This window comes from Pempheris klunzingeri, chromosome 16, assembly GCF_042242105.1.
Source record: "Pempheris klunzingeri isolate RE-2024b chromosome 16, fPemKlu1.hap1, whole genome shotgun sequence".
Lineage (NCBI taxonomy): Eukaryota > Metazoa > Chordata > Actinopteri > Acropomatiformes > Pempheridae > Pempheris > Pempheris klunzingeri.
The window spans coordinates 12,973,650-12,995,026 of NC_092027.1; the positions used below are offsets into that span (position 1 = coordinate 12,973,650).

Genomic DNA, 21,377 nt, shown 5'->3' on the forward strand with positions numbered 1-21,377 from the left:
GCGGAATGTTTTATTGTGGCAGATGACTTGGGGTATTTAAAGAGTTTTCTAAGGCGCATGCGTAGTGAGCACCTGCGGGTCAGTGTGTGGCAGGACTTGAAAGGTGACCAAAACCTGATATGCGACAAATTTAGGCCCCTCTCACAAAGTACGCCTCTTTGCAATGTTTATGAACCACATCTGTTGTAACACACGAAATTACACTGTTGCTAACCTGTGACATGAGGAAGTTTCAACAAAACTTTATAACAAAAAACGCCCTGTTCCTGCTGCCATGTTTATGTCCATGTGGCAGCCGTCTGTCAAAGTGGTCCAACTGGTTATAAGGGACCTGGTGTTTGTGTGTGTGAATGTGTGTTAAGGATGCATAAATAATGCAGCTAGAGAAACAGGGTGATCACAGAAAGTCTTAGCTGCCCTTGGCCACTGATACTCAGTCAGAAGAATTTATAAGCTTATTCATCCTTCAGTGGCCCAGATATGTGGCTTAGCAGTCTCAAGGGCTGGGAGGGGTGCATATGTGCACAGGACAGGGTGCTGTGTGTGTGTGTGTGCTTTTGGGGTAGGTGGGGCAGGATGTCAGAGTGTCAGCTGTCTGCAATCGGGAGGGACAGGCCTAACCACTCCTACTGGACAGATAGATATGCCTTATTTGGTCTGTGTGGAATGGCAAGGCAGCCATACCACCTCAGCTATGCACACACAGTTTAGTAAGCAGCAGTATGTGGTCACACACTCTGTGTCCTGACTACTGGGCTGTTACCACCATTAGCCACTGGATTTCACCACACATTAATGTGTCCAAATATTGCCACTGATTGCTAACTTGTTGGCTCTTGGTCATCACACCGTTACAATGCCAGGGCTTATCAGATTCAGCAGTAGTTTGTTGCCATGCCAACCCAATACAAAATAATAAACACCTTGTCAGAAAGGAGGTGTTCATGACAAGTAAATATAGCAAAGTTTTACCAGAACTAAAACTGAAAGTAATTGGTACAGATAATTTTAGTTTATGAATGTATAGTAAACAAATGTTGGTAGATAAATGATCCTTGCACAGACTTCTAGGAATGGACTTCTAGGGTTATAAAAAGATGATGGGTCAGTGTCGTCAAACAAGTAATCAAAAATAGCTACCACTTGGAATGTCAGACACGATCACATATCATATCCTCAAGGTTAAGCCAGATGGCAGAAAGAAAAAAAAAAAGAACTAAAACAAAAACACAGCAGAAATGTGTTAAAAAGTCTTTTCATGATTACACAGCAACATTAGGAACGCAGAGAAACTGCAAATTTGTTTAAGTCCCATTTGATCAACTGTGTTCCATTCATTTCAGCATAATGTTCACAACCTCCCATCCTCCTCCTGTAATCCCAGATGGACACGTCTCATTGTCGTCATCACACCACACCTCATCACCAGTTTCATGATTGCAGGATACATGGATTACACACATTTATGAGATTTATCTAGCCTCATCATTTAGACTCTATTCAATCCCAAGTGAGTAAATCACATCATCTGCAGGTCATTCAAGGATTCAGCTGCGAAGAAATCAGTGGTATTGTCTGAAACAATGAAAGTGACGACCCTGATCTAATCACACGGGTACACAGGAGACAGAGGGGTCAAGACTCTGTGGGTGGGGTGGTGGTGTGAACGTTCGGCCCGTCATGGTTGTCGGGGGGATGGTTGAGGGCGATGGTTGTGGTGGGGTTGCAGTGGGATGACGTGGAGTCCTGCTGATGGAGAGAGTGAGATGAAGACACTGCCGCCAGGTTGGAGGATGGGTGGTGTTGTGTTGAGTGACCCGCTGTGGTTTGTTCCACCTGGATGGTTGAAGGTGGTGAATTTGGAGGTGATTGTGTCTTTAATGGAGGCTCAGTTTGGGCTGGGGGGATACCGAGCTGATCGAGGCGGCTGGCAGGATCACAGTATATGTTTGACAGCTTGGTACCCTGATCCTGTATTTGTGGCCTGCTGGGCTCCCTACTGGGCGAGCCAGAGTCTGCGGAGGTGCACTCTGGTCTTTGTTGACCAGGCGTGTGCACGCTGAGCTGTGGGGACATGATGTGAACTGTCTCTTTTGATTGTTGCTGTGGTGGTTTGTCCTGATCTTGACCTCCTCCCGTGTTCATCTCAGTATGTCTGCCGAGCTCGTTATGAGCGATTTCTCCCTCGCCGTTGGTGTGTCCTGGTGTTTTGTCTGTCACTGTTTCTGTTGCATTGGTCTGAGCTGGTCTCTGGACTGTGTCTGGTCCTGCTCCATTAGCCGCTGTGTTCCTCTGAGCTTTGTCAGAGAGCGCCCTCTGCTTGCAAAGTGACGCCATTGTCGTCACCCAGGGATGCATCACAGTCTGCTCTGCTGTCAGCCTCACTGTGGGGTCTGGCTGAAGCAGAGCTCTGACGAAGCCTCTGGCTTCTGCACACAGATAACAGAGTAAGGAACAGATGTTTTATTTGTCTTTGCATGGGAATTTGTGGCAGCACATCTCTCTGCACCTCTCACCTTCTGAGATGGGGTCCCAGTAGGGGGACAGGAAGTGGAGTTGCCCCTGCTTTATTAGCTGGAACAGCTCTTCCTGGTCCCGATCCCGACTACGAAATGGGGGGAATCCACACAGCAGGATATAGAGAATAACACCCAGAGCCCATACATCCACTGCGACACCATAACCTGTGAAGTCAAATCACTGTTGTTTTTGAAACAAGAAAAAAATTAACTTGAATTCAAGATAGAAAGATGTTAAAAAAATAAACAGGAGTTTAGTGATTGAAATACAGATTGTAAAAAGGAGTATAAATCAGTGATTTAAATAGCAGAAAACACGACTAACCTGTCTCACAGAGAATCTCTGGGGCTACATATGTGGGCGTGCCACATATAGTGAAGACCGGTTCAGTCACAACCATAGCGAGACCAAAGTCTCCCAGCTTCAGCCTACAGATGCCAGCAGCCTCACGCTCTATCTGAGAGAGAACCACAAAAACAAGACACAGGCAGAAACAGAGTCAGGCAGAGGCACAGTTGAAACTATATTTTTAAAATTCAACTGTCTCCTGGAGCACCCACATGCTTCCCATACAGAAATTGTCTTACTGATACTTTCTGTACTGTATTCTAGACACTATTGTACACAATTTGTATTAACCTCAGATTAAGTTCAATGTAACGAATTCTGCTGGTATGACAACAAATAAAAGTTGTCTGAATACAAATTGACTGTTGTGCACAAGTTAATTATCTTTTGCAAGATAATTTTCCAGAAAAAAACATATGCCTCTCTACAGTGGGGCAAAAAAGTATTTAGTCAGCCACCAATTGTACAAGTTCTCCCACTTAAAAAGATGAGAGAGGCCTGTAATTTTCATCATAGGTACACTTCAACTATGAGAGACAGAATGGGGGAAAGAATCCAGGAAATCACATTGTCTGATTTCTAATGAATTAATTGGTAAATTCCTCGGTAAAATAAGTATTTGGTCACCTACAGACAAGCAAGATTTCTGGCTCTCACAGACCTGTAACTTCTTCTTTAAGAGGCTCCTCTGTCCTCCACTCGTTACCTGTATTAATGGCACCTGTTTGAACTCGTTATCAGTATAAAAGACACCTGTCCACAACCTCAAACAGTCACACTCCATACTTCACTATGGCCAAGACCAAAGAGCTGTCAAAGGACACCAGAAACAAAATTGTAGACCTGCACCAGGCTGGGAAGACTGAATCTGCAATAGGTAAGCAGCTTGGTGTGAAGAAATCAACTGTGGGAGCACTTATTAGAAAATGGAAGACATACAAGACCACTGATAATCTCCCTCGATCTGGGGCTCCACGCAAGATCTCACCCCGTGGGGTCAAAATGATCACAAGAACGGTGAGCAAAAATCCCAGAACCACACGGGGGGACCTAGTGAATGACCTGCAGAGAGCTGGGACCAAAGTAACAAAGGCTACCATCAGTAACACACTACGCCGCCAGGGACTCAAATCCTGCAGTGCCAGACGTGTCCCCCTGCTTAAGCCAGTACATGTCCAGGCCCGTCTGAAGTTTGCTAGAGAGCATTTGGATGATCCAGAAGAGGATTGGGAGAATGTCATATGGTCAGATGAAACCAAATTAGAACTTTTTGGTAAAAACTCAACTTGTCGTGTTTGGAGGAGAAAGAATGCTGAGTTGCATCCAAAGAACACCATACCTACTGTGAAGCATGGGGGTGGAAACATCATGCTTTGGGGCTGTTTTTCTGCAAAGGGACCAGGACAACTGATCCGTGTAAAGGAAAGAATGAATGGGGCCATGTATCGTGAGATTTTGAGTGAAAACCTCCTTCCATCAGCAAGGGCATTGAAGATGAAACATGGCTGGGTCTTTCAGCATGACAATGATCCCAAACACACCGCCCGGGCAACGAAGGAGTGGCTTCGTAAGAAGCATTTCAAGGTCCTGGAGTGGCCTAGCCAGTCTCCAGATCTCAACCCCATAGAAAATCTTTGGAGGGAGTTGAAAGTCCGTGTTGCCCAGCGACAGCCCCAAAACATCACTGCTCTAGAGGAGATCTGCATGGAGGAATGGGCCAAAATACCAGCAGCAGTGTGTGAAAACCTTGTTAAGACTTACAGAAAATGTTTGACCTCTATCATTGCCAACAAAGGGTATATAACAAAGTATTGAGATGAACTTTTGTTATTGACCAAATACTTATTTTCCACCATAATTTGCAAATAAATTCTTTAAAAATCAGACTGTGATTTTCTGGATTCTTTCCCCCCATTCTGTCTCTCATAGTTGAAGTGTACCTATGATGAAAATTACAGGCCTCTCTCATCTTTTTAAGTGGGAGAACTTGCACAATTGGTGGCTGACTAAATACTTTTTTGCCCCACTGTATGTAGTATGGAGCCTTTTTATGGTTTTATACTATTTCACCCTTCATCATCAATTATTATTATTGCATGAACATGTAAGCTTAAAGGCCACTATTGTCCAGCCTTCTAGGTCCTTTTATACAGCAAAGAATTAGAAGAAAACACGAGATAGTCAATGCAAAATCAGTATCATTTTTTAAGTAGAGACGCACATGAATTTATAGTAAATTTTTTTGTGCGATAATTAACTCATTCCCACGATCTCTTTGGCACCTCCTAGTGGCAAAGTCAAAGTCAAATCTAAAACTTTTATGAACAAAATGGGAAATCCACATACAAATTCACATGTAATTCTCAAGTGACGCTGACACTCACTAGTAGGTTCTCTGGTTTGAGGTCTCGGTGGACGATACTTCTGCAGTGGATGTAGTTCAGTGCTTCACTCACGTCTGACACCATCAGTGCTGCCTCTGCCTCTGAAAACTTCCCCCTCTCACTGATGGCCTCAAACAGATCTCCCCCACCCACCAGCTCCATCACCAGGTAGGAGTGAGTCTGCGTGTGGTGGTGTGCAAACAGCTGCACTATGCGAGGGTGACAGAGGCTTCCCAGAAGGCTCAGCTCGTTCTGCATCATGTGCTCTCGACCAATCAGCTTTGAGCGATCGATAATCTTCAGGGCGAGGGTTTTCCCGTTGTCACGACGGCGGCACTCTCGCACCACCGCAAAGTTGCCATCTCCAACCACGCGTCCAATTTCATAGCAGCGCTCGATATCTGTCAGGGTGACATCACTGCCGTCTGAGTGAAGGTCAAAGGTCATCCTCTGCTGCGCATCCTTGTGTACTTCACCCACATCTGGAAGTGGATTTGAAAGGTGTAACTGGGCAACACTCTTCTCCTCAGCCCTGCTGATTGGCTGAGGCGGTGGAGGGCTGATGTGAACGTACAATTTTCTCGCTTCCTGTTCTGTATGGGAACTTCCTTTTTGCTTCCTCGACACAGGAGGAAGTGGGACTCTCCCTGTCAGTTCATTCAGCCGTTCTGGACCCTGGTGTTTAGCCCTCCTTGCTAAGCAGTTCTCACACAGTGTAGCAGAGGACACATCTGCATCCCTGAGGCTTTCCTCAGGTTTAAATAGACCAATGACAGAAGGCTGTCGCTCTCTGACCCCGCCCCTCACGCGCAGTCTCTGCAGGTGGTTGGGCAGGTGAGCAGGTTTTCTGCATGAATTCTTTTTATGACACTTCTGAACGTCTGAAATATAATCTTCAGGCTGATGCATGTCTTTATGGTGAGGCGGTTGTGTAACCGTGTGTGTGTTAGTGTGACTTTTGACATGCGTATTTGTGTCCTGCTGTGTCTCTGGGCTGGCGTGTGTCTCGTTGCTGTCTGTCCCCTCACTGTATCCGCTGTCGGCCTTAGCTGCTTTATCTGGGGCCGGGCGAAGTTTTTTCTCCCAGACCCGCAGTGCGTCAGCCCGGTAATGGGAAGGTTCTGGGAACAGCTCCTCCAGGGCCTCCTGCACGCTGCTCAGCTCTGGACGAGTCTTCCCCAGCGCCAGGAAGGCCACCTCACCTCGGAAGAAATCACATACGCCTTTCACCTATGTCAAAAAAGGACAATTTAAGACCAGACCTGGACCACAAACAATTTCATAAGGACCCTGACTGTTAAGAATTGACTGTTGCATCCAAACCTTTAAGTGTTTACCATTTAGATTTTTCACCAGTCTTTTATTTTATTATAGTAGTTTTAAAGCAATGCTGCAAAACTGAACTGTAGAAATCACAAAATGCCTCTCTATTTATTCTGTGTTCAAGTGGTTCACATCAGAGCATAGCCAGTGGCACAAACGTAATTTGATTAGCAGCATCGCTGCATGCAGGTTGGTAACATTTCTAAATCCTGATTGGTCCACATATTCCTTTCTCTCACCGTCCTGTGATGTCCTTTTAGTTTATTTGCTCCACTTGATAGATGAAAATCAGTGCCTTATGTGTGTTAAGCCCAAAACCGGATTGCCACAAAGCACAGTGGGACAAAAGTGGGACATTAACCTCAAAAGCCTGGAAAGCTCCAGGTCTGGTGGTGTGAACTTGTTTGAGCTGATTTAACTGAACAGCTGTCTGAGAGCAGTTGACATGAAGAGGCCTTAAGGCTTGTCCGGCTTTATTACATAATCTTTTCTCATGAAGAGGATCTGTGTCAAAATCCAGTTTCAAGACAGTCTTTATTTCGGTCTTGTGTTTAGACGTTTCAGATTACCGTTACCTCACAGCACACCTGTGCATGTTGCAGAAGATGTGGGAGGAATGTGCCTCTGGGATCCCTAGCAGGTTAATGTGACCTTGGTTGAGCCTCACCTCTCGTGCGTGGGTCGTGTACAGGCGTGTGACTCTGGCTCTGTGCCAGCGAGGAAACCCCAACGCCTCAGAGATATCCAATAGCAGCTGCTCGAAGGACACCACACCCCTTCGATTTAACAGAACGGTTACCTTAAAAACAGAGAAACAACATGACAGTTTAGTTATGTAATTCCTTCCCATGTAGATACTCTCTTGATGGTTTGGTATCCCCTTTTTCTCACAAATAACCCTTCATGAAGGTTTGCAAGTTGCAATTAATGGCTTTATTAATAGTTAGGGTTTTTACTAATATTGTATTTAACTGTTATAAGCTGTTAGTGACAGCAACGTTTGTGTTGACAGGTTGTGAAAAGTCTCATCTGGTTTAGATTCTTTGTGTTTTTAGCTCTTTAGTTCAACAGGGAAAAACCCACTAATGGACAACCAAATTGCAAGCCACCTCCACTAAAATCCATTTATTAGCAGCTTATTAACATGTGTAAGCCTATTAGAAAGTGACAAATCTATGAAATCTTATCAGTGGGTAGAACAACATCAAAGTGGAGTTTGACAACCTCTCAACAGCTTATAACTAACCTCTGAGGTATTAGTATAACTTTTATTACCATTAATGAATGATGCCTAACTTCTAAAGTGCTACAGAAAAGGTTAATATTAAGTTCACCTTTCGTAGTGTACTTTGACCACAGGGCCGGACGATAGTGACAAGATGGGGCCTCTCTGCGCTCTCCTCTGCATGGCGGGTGTGGAAGAGAGGGAGCTGAGGAGGGGGAGGAAGAGGAGGGAAGTGGGACCTGTGGACTTGTCCTATAGGGTGGGGGTGAAGGGGCCATGGCTGGGGTGCCCCACCAGCACGCTTCAACAAGGGGACCGGAGGAGCTGAGGCAAGGAGAGAGGAAGACATGGGGTGGAAGAACAAAGGCAGAAAACAAGAGAAAGTGTACTTAATAACACTGACGCCATCACACCATTGTTTCTTTTAGACTTGTTCACAAAGAAAAACTCATAAGTAACACAACCCCAGGTCCTCATCCTGTGTGTGTGTGTGTGTGTGTGAAAACAAATCCGGCTGATCAGATTTGAGTGTTTTCCATCACATGGAGTGCAAGGGCCATTTGAGATTCCTTAAGAACTGTGCCCCGCCCGCTGAATAATTTAGGCTTCCTTAAGTCATGCAAACATGCAGACATACACACACACACACTTACACACACACACACAAGTTAACAAAAGCTTGCTTGACCTGGTTAGGGCTCAGCTGAATCTGCATGATTAATGAAGCTTTAGAGACACGCAGCATCTTTGACGTTTCACTTTCTGGCACCGAGGGAGACACTGAGATGCTCTCAGTCCGGTCAGTGGGGGGTTTGTTTTTTTGTTTTCCTTCCAGATGCAGAACAACAGACAGAAACACAAGACCCTATACCTCTAACATGACCAGCCCCCCCTTTTAACAAGACACCACTGGCCCCCTGAGAGTGAGCAACAGCACACACACACACACACACACACACACACACACACACACACACACACACACACACAACAATACCAGCTTTTCACAGTGGACACAGAAAAACCTCCTGTCTTTTAGCTTAAACATCTCATAAAGAGCCAGCTGTGGCCAGTCCAGAAAGGCTGAATCAGCCTTTTCTTCAGGAGACCTTTGAGGGTCCTTGTGTGTGTGTGTATGTGGAGGGTTTGTGTGTGTGTCTGTGTGTGTGAGAGAGAGTGTGTGAGTGTGTGTGTGTGTGTGGAGGGTTTGTGTGTGTGTCTGTGTGTGTGTGTGAGAGTGTGTGAGTGTGTGTGTGTGGAGGGTTTGTGTGTGTGTCTGTGTGTGTGTGGAGGGTGTGTGTGTGGAGAGTGTGTAATTCAGGACTCTTCTTATGGTAAACACAAGTCATGTAAATCACAATATTTTACATTTTTCACAGCTCAGATGGAGCCATAATCTTTAAAGTATTCAAAGAGTTAGTGGATATTTGGTTTAGTTAATGCGTTGGCCTGCCTAGAGGCAATCTAGCCATTCCATTTCAAAGATTAATCACAATTTATAACACAGAGTCAAAATTGTAACGCAGTTTTTTAAGTATTTTAAGGAAAATCCATTCAATCCAACCATCGACTCACCTGTAATTCTCCATTTAGCGTTTCGCGCCGCTTCGCATCCGTACCGGGTTCTTTGTGAGGGCGTCATGACTCTCCAGAACAACACATGAACTGAAACAACATAAGTTTTTATGCTCTTTTATTTCTCCACAGGCTGCTCCTGTCATATCCTCTGCTGCTGGCCCTCTCTAAAGGTAACGGGATGCGCTGTGAGGTGACTGGACCTGCTGTAGCTACAGCGGTTGCCATGGATACACGTCCAGTTGGACGGGTGGAGAGGAACACCGGAAGCTGAGCGATTTTACTATCAAAATAAAACATTATTAACTGATTAAGTGCTGTGGGTGGCCTATCTACCTAGCAACATAATTTTAAAATCAGTATAAGGATGTTATCTACTTTTGAAGCTCACTAAACCTCCAAGTTTGGCTCATCGGTGTATTTAAGGTTGGTAGAAACCCAACGAAGTTAATCAAAGGGGTTTTATTTTGAACATTTCACCGGAACCTATTTTACTTTGTTGAGAATTTAATGCAGGTGAGCAGAGGAGGAAGAAGTACCTAGGCCCTTTACTCAATATCACACTAGCACTCTGTGAAAGTATTCCACTACAGAACCCCATTTAAGTAAAAATATATAAATACTATTAGCAAAATGTACTTTAAGTATTAAAAATAAAAATACTCATTCTGCAGTAGAATTGTCCCTATCAGAGTTTTACTATTATATCTGATGTTTTTGGATCAATATTAGGCCTACTGCTGCATTAATGTGTATGTTGTATATTACTGCTGTAGATGTTTATGGCTGTGCTAATTTTACCTACTTTATATGTAGCTGAGTAGTTTAATCTACATTACAGTCTATAAGATCATCACGTGTCCTGTGAGAACAACGTGTTTCCAAAAAAAAATTAACTTTTCATGAGTTCAGTCAATCAATCAGCGTTATCTCAAGACGCTTTACATGAAGAGCAGGTCTAGACCAAACTCCTTAATTAGAGAGAGACCCAACGATTCATGAATTCAAAATTAAGGATTCAAGAATTCCCACATGAGCAGCATCAGATATTAAAGGAAAAGTTGAGGAAAAGCAGCCCTGTTTCAAGCCAATCTCTGGGTTTTTGAAACAGTTTATTCATGTTATGAAGTAGGATATTTTTCTCAGCCTATCAAGGAACAGTTAATCCTAAGGGTATGAAATATTATAATCTAAAAAGTAACAAAATCTGTCAGAGAACATATGAAGTTACATAATATGGAAATACCTAAGCAAAGTACAAGTGTCTCAGGGTGCTACTCTTACATAATCTGTACCTGTTGCTTCCTGGTGTAATTTGATTAGTTTTGTTGGTGTCTACCTCACCTCAGAGAAGACGACAAAGAAATCACTTGACGCATCTTTGGTAATGGCCGGGTGTATTTGACTCAGGAGGCTCAAAAAGTACAATCCAAATGGTTTTAGCCACACCGAGACACAATCAGGCATTTTCTACTGAGTGATGAGTTGTGGGTGAAGTCCAAATTATCTAATGCAACTCCAACACCCTAAAATGCAGCAGCCAAAAAATGTGTTTGAAATTTTCTGAAATTTTAGCAATCATATTTTCTCACTCTCTAAAGGATGTTATTCTATAAAGGATGTTTGAAAGCCATTAGGACATTACCAGGTATATATACTTATATGCTAAATCAATAGATATGATTACATTTAATATTCATAATGATATCATCATGTGTTTATTTTTGTACCCTACAAACAGTCAAATGTAGAATATGATTGTAACATACCTGAGGGAGCACCCTGGTAGCAGTGGTTCACAACCTGAGGGTCTGGGCCCCCACAAGGGCTTGTCAGAGAAAACTAATCGCTCTCGAGATGATCGACAGTAGAGAAATGGAGTAAAAATATATTTCTGCTACATAGACTTTCCTCTGATATCTGCTTTATTCTTCTAATTCCTCAAGACTCACTTTATTCTATTAATGGGAGAAACAGTCTTTTGTTGAACTGGATATAACAGCTAAAGCACATGCAATCATTTACAACGCCACTCTAATAAAGATACAATGCCTTAAAATTACGTAAAAAAGAATAAACATCACAAACCAACAAGCTTATTATTTGTGTGTTATTTGTGAAACGTAAAATCCTCCTCAGATGGTTAAAACTCCAAATTGACAGAAACAATGCGGACAAGATTTCACTTCTGTGTCCTCAGTGGTAGCATACTGTTGCTGTTAAAACCCGTTTCTGTGTCAACTGGAGGAGGAGAAAGTGAAGGATAAAAAAAGAATGCATCAATTCTTACACAAAACCTTTTGTATCACAACAACTGGGGGAAAGTTTTAGTGTAAAATCGCACTGACAGAAGAGGGAGACGAGCTGCCACTCTCAGAGGCAGTTACCATAGTTTCACTAAAGGAATCCAATAGTCTGCCTCAGCCTCACACACATACACACACACACACACACACACACACACACACACACAGTGTCCGGCTGATCTTTTAATACACTGCCCCCCACGGCTGTGTCTCCAAGGATACTGTTAATATTGGATCAGGAAGCAACAACTCCTATCCGGGTTCTTTAATCTGGACTCACCACTGAGACCCAATTGTGCGTGTGACAGCGTGTGTGTGTGTGTGTGTGTGTGTGTTGTGTCCAATTGAAAACAAAAGTGCTGAATAAATCTGTGATAATTATTTACATCTGCATAGTTCAAGGTCTGTTTTCTGCACTTTTATTACAGAGTGATAGCAGGCAGCTCAGGGGAAACAGCACATTGTGATCACATAGTCAGGACCTTAAACCTCCAGACTGCCTGGGCACAACTTTTTCTCATCTTTTCCAGATCACCGTGTTGATTATGTGATGTTTGGGGGTCATTTTGTAATTTTTGCACCCCTAAGGTGTCTCACAACTGTCAAATCATGCAAAAGTACAAAAACTGTATGTTGCACTGCCAGTGTCTGGCCAGCAGAGGAGGCAAAAGATAAAAAAAAGAAACGAGGCATGGTGATCCAGGAAAGTAGCTTCCCTTGAAGAGTAAGTTTATTTTTTTAAGATTGTAGAAGATGTAGTAAATTCCCTCAGTGGTGTGCAGTGTAATGTGGACTGACTCAATGCACTGACCTTGAATAACTCCATCTGTCTGTTTTCCTTCTTTTTCAGCTTTTTTCTGGACCACCGCAAGATTTATGGCACAAATCAAGGAATGCAATCTTTGGCCCATCTGCAAAGGTAACGCAAAGCAAACACACCCCCCCACACACATTTAAACATGACTCTGCAGTAGTTCAGTGTGTGCTAACAACTGCTACCACAATAAATGCCACCACTTTCTAATAAAGTACTCTTTATAAAGAGCGAGCAGAGAGCATCATACTTTCTTTTTAAGGAAGATCTTTAACTCATCAGGAAGCTCCTCTGCAATTTATTGTGTGACCACAGAGCTTGTGGGAAGCAGCTGCAGAACATCTGGATAGCTTAGCATTAATGGTCTTGTAGAACTGTTAGAAAAAAACATTTCTTAAGAATGTATTGACATTTAACCTTTTATCTGTTATTAGCCATTAACCATTAATAAAACAATGTGTGCGGCGCCCTGGAGTATTTCCTCACAGCTTCCATACTGCTTATGAAAGGTGCCTTTATTAAAAGCTGGAAACATACCCATTGAATGAATGCATGTTTAAAAGCATTCGCTCTGTAATCTGAGTCATGCAGAGTCATGATGTTGTTCAGGCTCTCTGCCCTGCAGTCATGTAATCAACTTTTTATCTTGTTACTCACTCTCCATTTGGACAAGGGAGTGAGAATGAGTGCAGCCAGAGAAGCAGCTGTAGAGTCTGCAGAATGAATGACTGAGAAGGGAGTGGTAATGTCCAGATGTGTATTTAGTTGTATTATTCACACAGTCACACACAGATGCACAGGAAAGTCTTGAAGAAATATCAACATTCCTCTGTTCATGGCGTTCTCACTCGTCCTTTAGCTGTTCGGGGATTGAACCCGACTGAACTCTGTTAAGCGATGCAGGCCGACCAGCGTATGTCAGCTCAATGCATTCACACACACACACACACACACTTACAGATGTCTGCTTGGATAAAGTTGTGTGTTATGACTAAACATAGGCTGTGCAGGGTTTGCCTGGGCAGTGTAGGGGCTGTAATCACGTTGCAGATCAACATCCTCAATAGCAGTCTAGCCTGAAAAATTGATTTTGTTATGTATACAAAGATTTGACAGGTTCAGCTCAATAGAAACTAAGATTCTGCACAAACAAGATTAAGACGTTGCTCATGTGATACATATGTTATCAATAATGTGATTGATAGTGCTTATTTAGCACTAGCATGCATGGTTTTATCCAGCCGAGCTAAAGCTCTCTCTACATATTAGAAGCCCTCATGCCTGCAAGAAATTTCTTGCCTGAAACTGCCGGCAAATATCCAAGTTAATGTGAGGTATGACCACAGTGGCACCCCAGAGTACTAAATCATAAGATTGCATAAGATCAAACACACACCCACACACAGATGTGTGTATGTCTCCCCTCACACAGACACAGATAGACTGTGAACACGTTATAGGCCAGAGCTAAATGATTTCGACCTTTCACCTCCTCTCTCTCTCCTTCTCCCCTTTCCTCCCTTTCCATGTGTCTCTCTCACACCTGTTTATGTCACATGGCAGACCCACAAATTTGTTCTGTCACACACACATATGTGACAGTTTAGATACGGTAATAGACAAGAGTGAAGGCAGGCAACTGGAGGACAAGGGCAGTGGGACAGGGTGTGTAACATGGTGTGATGTGATGTAACAGCATTCGCTATTGACTTTTTTCCCCCAAAAACCTGCTTGTTCAGAGCAAAAGTGTGTGTGTGTGAGTGTGTGAGTGTGTGAGTGTGTGTGTGTGTGGTGAGAAGGGGCGTTAGTTTTAATGTGTTTGTTATTACACAACTTCCAGAGATCATCAGACCATCTGCAGATTGGGGAATTTCATCAGACAGAGAGACAGAGGGGTGATAAGTGGACATTTGTGCTTGTGAATGAATGCTGCTGCTGCTGTGTGTGTGTGTGTGTGTGTGTGCGTGTGTGTGTGTGTGTGTGTGTGCGCCCTAGTGTGCCCATCTATGTTTGTGAGCACTGATCTGAATTTTAGCCTTTGGGAGTGAGGAAATTTGTGGCAAGTAAGGACACGTAGGGCTGCCCTCGTGTGTTCAAATGGTTCTTTGAGGGCGATTTAGTTTTGTGGTTAAGTTTCGGATCACTTTTAAAGGAATAGTTTAACATTTTAGGAAATAGGCATTATATAAGTCATGTAAGCTTATCTTAACACCAATATTGGAAAGTCACTGTGGCAGGCCAAGAAATAGTCCAACAAATAAAACCGAAGCTAGTCATTTTTACACTTCAGTTTGTGTACAAATGAAACAAATGAGATATTCTGTGTGTAGGATGAGATAGGTTGACAGGAGGCATGATGTCGTGCTGGTTAGAGGCTACAGGGAATAAAGTATCCCAGTGAAGTACAGAAAATAGATGTGTGTGTGAGTGTAGCTGTATTAATCTTGTAGTTAGGACATGAATCTGTTGCAGTCACCTCCCAAATGGACACAAAAAGTGGTTCTCCACAGGGTAAACTACTACATTTTAGGATTAAAGTACCTGAAAACAAGTTGTGAAATCTTAAGTATCTCAGAATCAAACTGCTCTTGTGTTCTGACAAGAGCAACAAAGCTGAACAAAGTAAACACACATTTAACTTCATTTAAGGTCTATGTACAATGTAATATATAAATATATATGTAAGTATAGATGTAAAAAACTATGATATTTCTCTTTATCAATAGATATGCATGATTACTTTATTATTAATATAATAATATATATATTCTTTATTTATTTATTTATTTTTGACAGTTAACAGTCAAAACCTCATCAAATCTACTTCATCAGGACTGTGTTGTGTGATTGTTAATCAGATACACAGTGGCCCAGCAAGATAAGTAAACCACCCTCCATGTGGGGTGGGACCACATCCCATTATTATTCAAATGTTGCTATAAAGTCTGAATATTGAATGCATTTAATGGATAAGACTGGTGTTATTGTTGTCAACAAATCCCATGAAAAGACCAAACACAACAATGTATGAGTTTGTTTCTCGACTTCACTACCCTGTATGGTCTTAAGCGTATAGCCCATTGTGTCCTGTGAAGACAAAAATCTTTAAAAATAGGTTACATGTATGTGTATACTTTGATTTTTGATACAGCTAAATAATTCCCAAAACAGGTGGGCACTGTAGCTTTCAGCTTATGTTACTCGAACCAGAGTAAAAAGTGAATTGCTTAGGGACTATTTTCAGCTGCGGATGAATACACATTTGGTGCTTCAATGAGTATTTACTGCAAATTACAGTATATTGTAACGAAGGAACATTACACTTAGTGCAATAGTGTTGCTCATTGATGTGTTTTTAGTGGTTTTTGAGCAAAAATAAGGTCTTTTGCACAAATGAATAAGCGGCACATATTTTTGCAAAGTAGCACAGTAAATCTACCAAACCCTTATCTTGAAACTGATGACTACAGCTCACTCTGTTTACAAGTGTGCATACAAGGCACACACATAGTATTTGTCACCCTCTGTGCCCTGTCAGGCCAGCTTGAGGTCAGTAAAAGTTAAACAAGACCAGAAGCAGGTGGAAAACTTGAGGAAGAGGGACAGAATAGAAAAGTAGTGAAGCAAGAACAGGGCCATCGTGCTTTTCAGCCTTCAACCCCCCTGCAAAAAAAATCAATCATCCCACCTCCTCCCTTCAGGCTCAATCTGTTTTTCCTTTCATTCTCTCACTTGACAGCAGGGGGCTTGTTCATCAGCCCCTCCTCATCCTCCCCCCTCTCTTTTCTTTAGTCTTCCTTTTATTCCCTTAAGCTTGTTTCTTTACAGTGGCCCCCGTTGCTCGCTCTGATCCCCTCTCTTACTCTTTTTCAAATGTTTAGTCGTTTCCAGAGCCTGTTCCACATGCTTACTATCATTCAGAATGTAAAACAAAACATTAAGGGAAGTTAACTTTAAAGAAATCAACATACCTGCACACTATACTACGCTATAAAACTATACTACTATACGACACAGAATGTGTCAAATCTAGTTTACTTGTTTATCACACACACACACACACTATTGCTTCTCTTTCTCTCTTTGTCCATATCCCTCCTCCCTCCTCCTCTCCCCTCTGCACAGCCTGATGACATCATGAACAGCCGGTATAAATCCAGCCAGTAGGCTTGCAGCTCAGCCTGTGGTTCTGACTACACTCTCTCTGCCTCTCTCCCTCTTCTCTCACTCTGTCGCTCCCTCCTCGCCTTGCTGTCTCTCTCTCTCTCTCTCTCTCTCTCACACACACACACAAATACACACCCTCACACAGTCTCTCGCACCCTCATTCCTCCACATAGCTGCAGACATGGTCGAGGCATTCGTTGGCACATGGATCCTGAAGGAGAGCGACAAGTTTGATGATTACATGAAGGAGCTGGGTAAGTGTGTGTTTTCTGTGTACAGTACATGCATGTGAGTGTTTGCGCATGCGTGTGAAACAGGAGAGGATGCAGTGCTGCATGTGAGCACATGTGAAAATGGGGCTGAGAAAGGATAAATGTTTAAAGGTGTGTTTAAGCAGCTGCTAGCGTGGTGGAAAAAGTAAAATTAGAAAAGGGGAGACCATGAAGGGGTAAATATCGGAGCTGCCATGATGGAGAATGAAATAAAGAGACAGAAGACGAATATGGGTGGAAAGAGGAAGAGGGGCAGAGGAAGAAAGAAAGCGCAGGAGAAGATGGGAAGCAGAGGGGGTGGGAAGAAGAGGAAGAGTGCTTGACCGCATGGCATGGCCTAAGTGCTGGAAATGAGGGAGGGGCTCTCTTTTAGTGGAGGATGAAAAAAACCCAACCCCACTGTGAGAAACCCTGAATGGCAAGCAACTGGCATTCACACACTTGAGTGTAATGTGGATGACCTTCGCTGAAAGCTGGGCTTTGTTTGAGGCCATGGGAGGAGTTGAATATTAAAAGGGTCCCAATGCCAAGGAGCTAATGGGACGAGAATGCACAGATAAAGTGGGCCTCAAAATATGTCACACACACTCACGCATAGTCTAGTGTGTGTGCGTGCATGTGTGTGAGATGGGGGCAGGTGGTCTGGCTTATACAACCATGAAGAATGACTCTTAACTATTTGACTCTGTGTGTGTGTGTGTGTGTGTGTGTGTGTGTGCCCAGTGACCTTAAAGCCATATTAACATCGACTTGTCTGCTCTGGTCACCATAGAAACCAGAGAGCCTTCAACCTCTGACCCCAATCCTCTTGATCAATGAGATGTCTGCACATGCACACACACACACATACAGACTTTGATTGTGGGAGAGTAGCTGTTTCAGCCCATAGAGATGAACCGGATTGTCAGCTTGGAAAGGAACAGATTTTTCTACTATTGTAGCAAAGGGTGTGAGTCACTGTTAACCAATGAAATGAACTCACGGGTTTCCTCACACCCACACACCCACACACCCACACACACACACACACACACACACACACACACACACACACCCTAAATGGAGAGCAAGTAATCATTTGCACACATACATGCCCAGACAGGCAGTCAGGTCAATAGGACCCTGAAGCATTTAAAGAACATGCTGCAGGTTTGGACTGTAGACAAACAGAGATTAGAGTGAAGGAGACCCAAAGGGCAAATGAATGACTACTGCTTTAAACCTTTATCAAAACATGCCACTTAACGATCTCACTCTGGTAATTTTAATTACAAAGATATTTAGTAAGTATTCAACAGTGTTTTAGCGCACCTAAATTAAGGCCTAGGGGTGGCAACACTTTGGCAAAGAGAGAAACATCTTGACAACCAACGATGGATTGCCACAAAATCTGCTACAGTCATTCATGGTCCCCAGAAGAAGATTTCTATTGACTTTTGTGATCCCCTCACTCTTCCTGTAGTGCCACCATCAGGTTGACATTTTTGGCTTTTAGTGGAATATCTCAAAACCTTTTCAGTGGATTGCCATGAAATTTGTCACAGACATTCATTTCCAACAGAACGATTCGTTATAACTTTGGTGTTTCCTTAGCGGTTCATCTAGTGTCACCAACAGGTCAAAGTTTTCACATAGCCTGTCAAATAGGCAACATCTCTTTAACAAATTGGCACAACATTTAGTATAGTTGTTCATTGTTCCCAGAGGAGAAATCCTGGAGACTTTGGTGATCACCTCAGTTTGCATCTAGGTTTAAAGGTCCCATATTCTGCTCATTTTGAGGTTCATACTCACATTTGGAGGTCCTATTAGACTTTTAAAGACCAAAAAACACATTATTCTTTTCCTACCAGACATGCATCCCTTTCGACATTGTTGTTTTACAGTGAGCTGATGTTAGTGAGGGAAAAAAATGGTGGACAATGGTGGATTCAGGAGGTTTTCAGTGAGCGTGGACAGTCGGCCTGCTGAACAGCTAGAGGTCACATGTTTATCAGATTAATGACATCATAAAGGGAACCAAATCTAAAGTGTTTTCACCCACATTTGCTGAAAAATGGAGCGGGAGAAAAGGAGAAAGGGTGGTCTTTTTTCATAGTTTGAGGGTCTCTAGACACACTGGGGACACATATGGATGTTGAAAAGACATTGAAAAGTGCATTTTGCATAATATGGGACTTTTCATCTGTCCTCTAGTTTGGTTTATGACAAAATTCCTGCAAGACTAATGACATTCCCATTAGCCTCAGGGGCACTTTGTGTTTACTGCAAATTTGCATGTAGCAGTTGAGGGAAGGCGTTGCTTGTTTGATCTGTTTATTGGTTGATTTTTACATCCTCACAGAGGTACTAGCATAGAGCTAGTGCTTATGTATTAAGTCATTAACAATATCCTCCACACCCTCCCCACAGCACATTTACATTACCCATGTGTCTTTGTCTTCTACAGGTGTCGGCTTTGCTACACGTACGGTGGCCAACATGACCAAGCCCACCACCATCATCTCAGTGGAAGGGGACATGGTGACGGTGAAGACCCAGAGCGCCGTTAAGAACACAGAGCTCTCGTTCAAGATGGGAGAGGAGTTTGATGAGACCACCGCTGATGACAGGAAAGTTAAGGTGAGAGGTCGAAGTCCAGGCTGGACAGACACGGGGCAAAAAATTATACTTTAGCAATCATCAGTCTTTGATAAAGATGGTTTAAGTGTATCTGTACGAGCCTCAGCCTGCTCAAAGCCCACTACACACATGAAGAAATGATGAATTATCACAGTCATGAGGTTTGCCGTAGTTGTTGAACTGTGGTCTAGTGGTATAGAGGAGCTGATAGAGTTTAAAGGAAAAGAGTCAGAAGAGTGGAAAGCCTGCAGCATACAGGAGCTGAGGAAGGTGAAGCTGAGGGAGGAGATCCAATTTCAAAATGATTTACATCATATCATCTGTATCATGTTATTGGATCAATATTACAGATAAGTGACACTGTTTAAGTTTTCAAAGAAGAAATAACACATTCTTCCTCTTACAAATAAGAAGATACATTTACAAGCGATAATCAATTTGATCGATTAAGGACTTTTTTTCTGCTACAGCATGACTTGGTTATGGTGGGTAACGTTTGCTAATGTTAGCAAACTAAACTACACAGTTATTGCTTTGGGCTGTAAGTGACATTACGAAGTCAACGTACTGACTATACAACACTGTGCCGTTGTTAAATAAATGTGCTTTGTTCCATTCAGTGGACCAAGTCATTCACTTCTGTGCGTCTCTTTGCTGTCTGCAGTCCATTGTAAATATACAGGATGGGAAGCTGGTGCACATACAGAAGTGGGATGGCAAAGAGACCAGTCTGGTCAGGGAAGTCAACGGCAATGCCCTCATTCTGGTGCGTGCAAACACAAAATATACATATTTACCGTGTGTGTGTGTTGTATTTTAACTGTCTCTCTCTCTCTCCATCACAGACACTTTCCCTTGGGAATGTTGTTAGCACGCGTCGCTATGAGAAGGCAGAGTAAAAAAACTGCACCAACACTGAAACCTCCCTCCAGCATCTACTTGCATCCGCTACAGTCCTAAACCTTAAACTCCTTAACCACGGCAACCCAGGGCAAGCAAACCACTCACATGGCTGCTACCAATTCCCTCAAATGTCCCTTCATACTGTATAATCAGTATCAGCATCATCACTGCTGGCTGTGACCTCCCGTTTCTCCCCGTCCTTCTCTTTATACTGTTGTTCCTTCTACTGTAAGAAACACTGAATAAATTCCAATGAGTTTTTGTGTTTTTTCTCTAAAAGTCCAGGGTTTCATAATGTTTTTTTTTTTTTTTAGAAAATGTGTCTTGCACGGTGCTTATGATAAACCTGGAAAAGTGTTAAAATTTGAGAGTTTGCCTATTGAGACCTGAAAAATAAAAACAAAAGTGACTATACTATTGGACAAACTGGTAAATCAATGAAATTGCTTCAGGATGTGTTTTTTTTTTCTTGACATGCAAAGTTTACTCTCTAACTGGGATGGAAGTCTGCTCAAACATCCTTGAGTGAAATTTCACATAAGCTTTTATCTATTATTTTTGTCGTGGAAATTAATTTCATGTTAGGGTCAGCTTGGTGCTGCAGTAAAAATTAGAGTCGTTCTCACTCAGTGTGGTGGGCCCGAAAGTCCTCCTGTTAGTCAGTAGCTCCAGTCTGAGTTCAGTAGTGTGACACAACTGTACACATCTAAGTTGATCCAAAGAATGTGACCACAGTTTCCATCACAGCTGGTTGTACAGGGAGGTTAAAAATAGCTCCCGCTCCTGTTCGGTTGTGTGCGTTAGTACGTTGAAGTGTGTATGTCATCTTTGCCCTGGCTAGGTGAAGGGAAAGTTTTGTTTGTTGTAATGGGCTGTTACGTTATGTGCTTGTACATTAGGTGTGCTTTCTAAATTGGG

General features: G+C 42.8%; 2 protein-coding genes across 2 annotated transcripts; one reads left to right on the forward strand and one right to left on the reverse strand.

Annotated features, from left to right (window-relative positions):
• Positions 1-1,635: 1,635 nt before the first annotated feature.
• Positions 1,636-9,442, reverse strand: dclk3 (doublecortin-like kinase 3). The gene is made up of 7 exons (XM_070846875.1): positions 9,376-9,442; positions 7,910-8,124; positions 7,243-7,374; positions 5,253-6,482; positions 2,845-2,977; positions 2,517-2,684; positions 1,636-2,429 (listed from the first exon to the last, which is right to left on the reverse strand). Exons 1-7 carry the CDS (start codon positions 9,440-9,442, stop codon positions 1,636-1,638), a joined length of 2,739 nt encoding a protein of 912 aa, XP_070702976.1.
• A 7,246-nt stretch (positions 9,443-16,688) lies between these two features.
• On the forward strand, positions 16,689-20,873 carry fabp3 (fatty acid binding protein 3, muscle and heart). The gene is made up of 4 exons (XM_070846261.1): positions 16,689-16,916; positions 19,384-19,556; positions 20,221-20,322; positions 20,402-20,873. Exons 1-4 carry the CDS (start codon positions 16,844-16,846, stop codon positions 20,453-20,455), a joined length of 402 nt encoding a protein of 133 aa, XP_070702362.1. The 5' UTR covers positions 16,689-16,843; the 3' UTR covers positions 20,456-20,873.
• Positions 20,874-21,377: the final 504 nt, after the last annotated feature.

Coding starts and splice junctions, on each gene's coding strand:
- dclk3 (XM_070846875.1), bottom strand. CDS start 9,442: ATGACGCCCTCACAAAGAACCCGGTACGGATGCGAAGCGGCGCGAAAC. Junction 2,978..5,252: donor TCAAACCAGAGAACCTACTA/GTGAGTGTCAGC, acceptor GTTCTCTCTCAG/ATAGAGCGTGAGGCTGCTGG. Junction 2,430..2,516: donor CTGGGACCCCATCTCAGAAG/GTGAGAGGTGCA, acceptor ATCTGTGTGCAG/AAGCCAGAGGCTTCGTCAGA.
- fabp3 (XM_070846261.1), top strand. CDS start 16,844: ATGGTCGAGGCATTCGTTGGCACATGGATCCTGAAGGAGAGCGACAAG. Junction 19,557..20,220: donor CTGATGACAGGAAAGTTAAG/GTGAGAGGTCGA, acceptor TGCTGTCTGCAG/TCCATTGTAAATATACAGGA. Junction 20,323..20,401: donor ACGGCAATGCCCTCATTCTG/GTGCGTGCAAAC, acceptor TCTCCATCACAG/ACACTTTCCCTTGGGAATGT.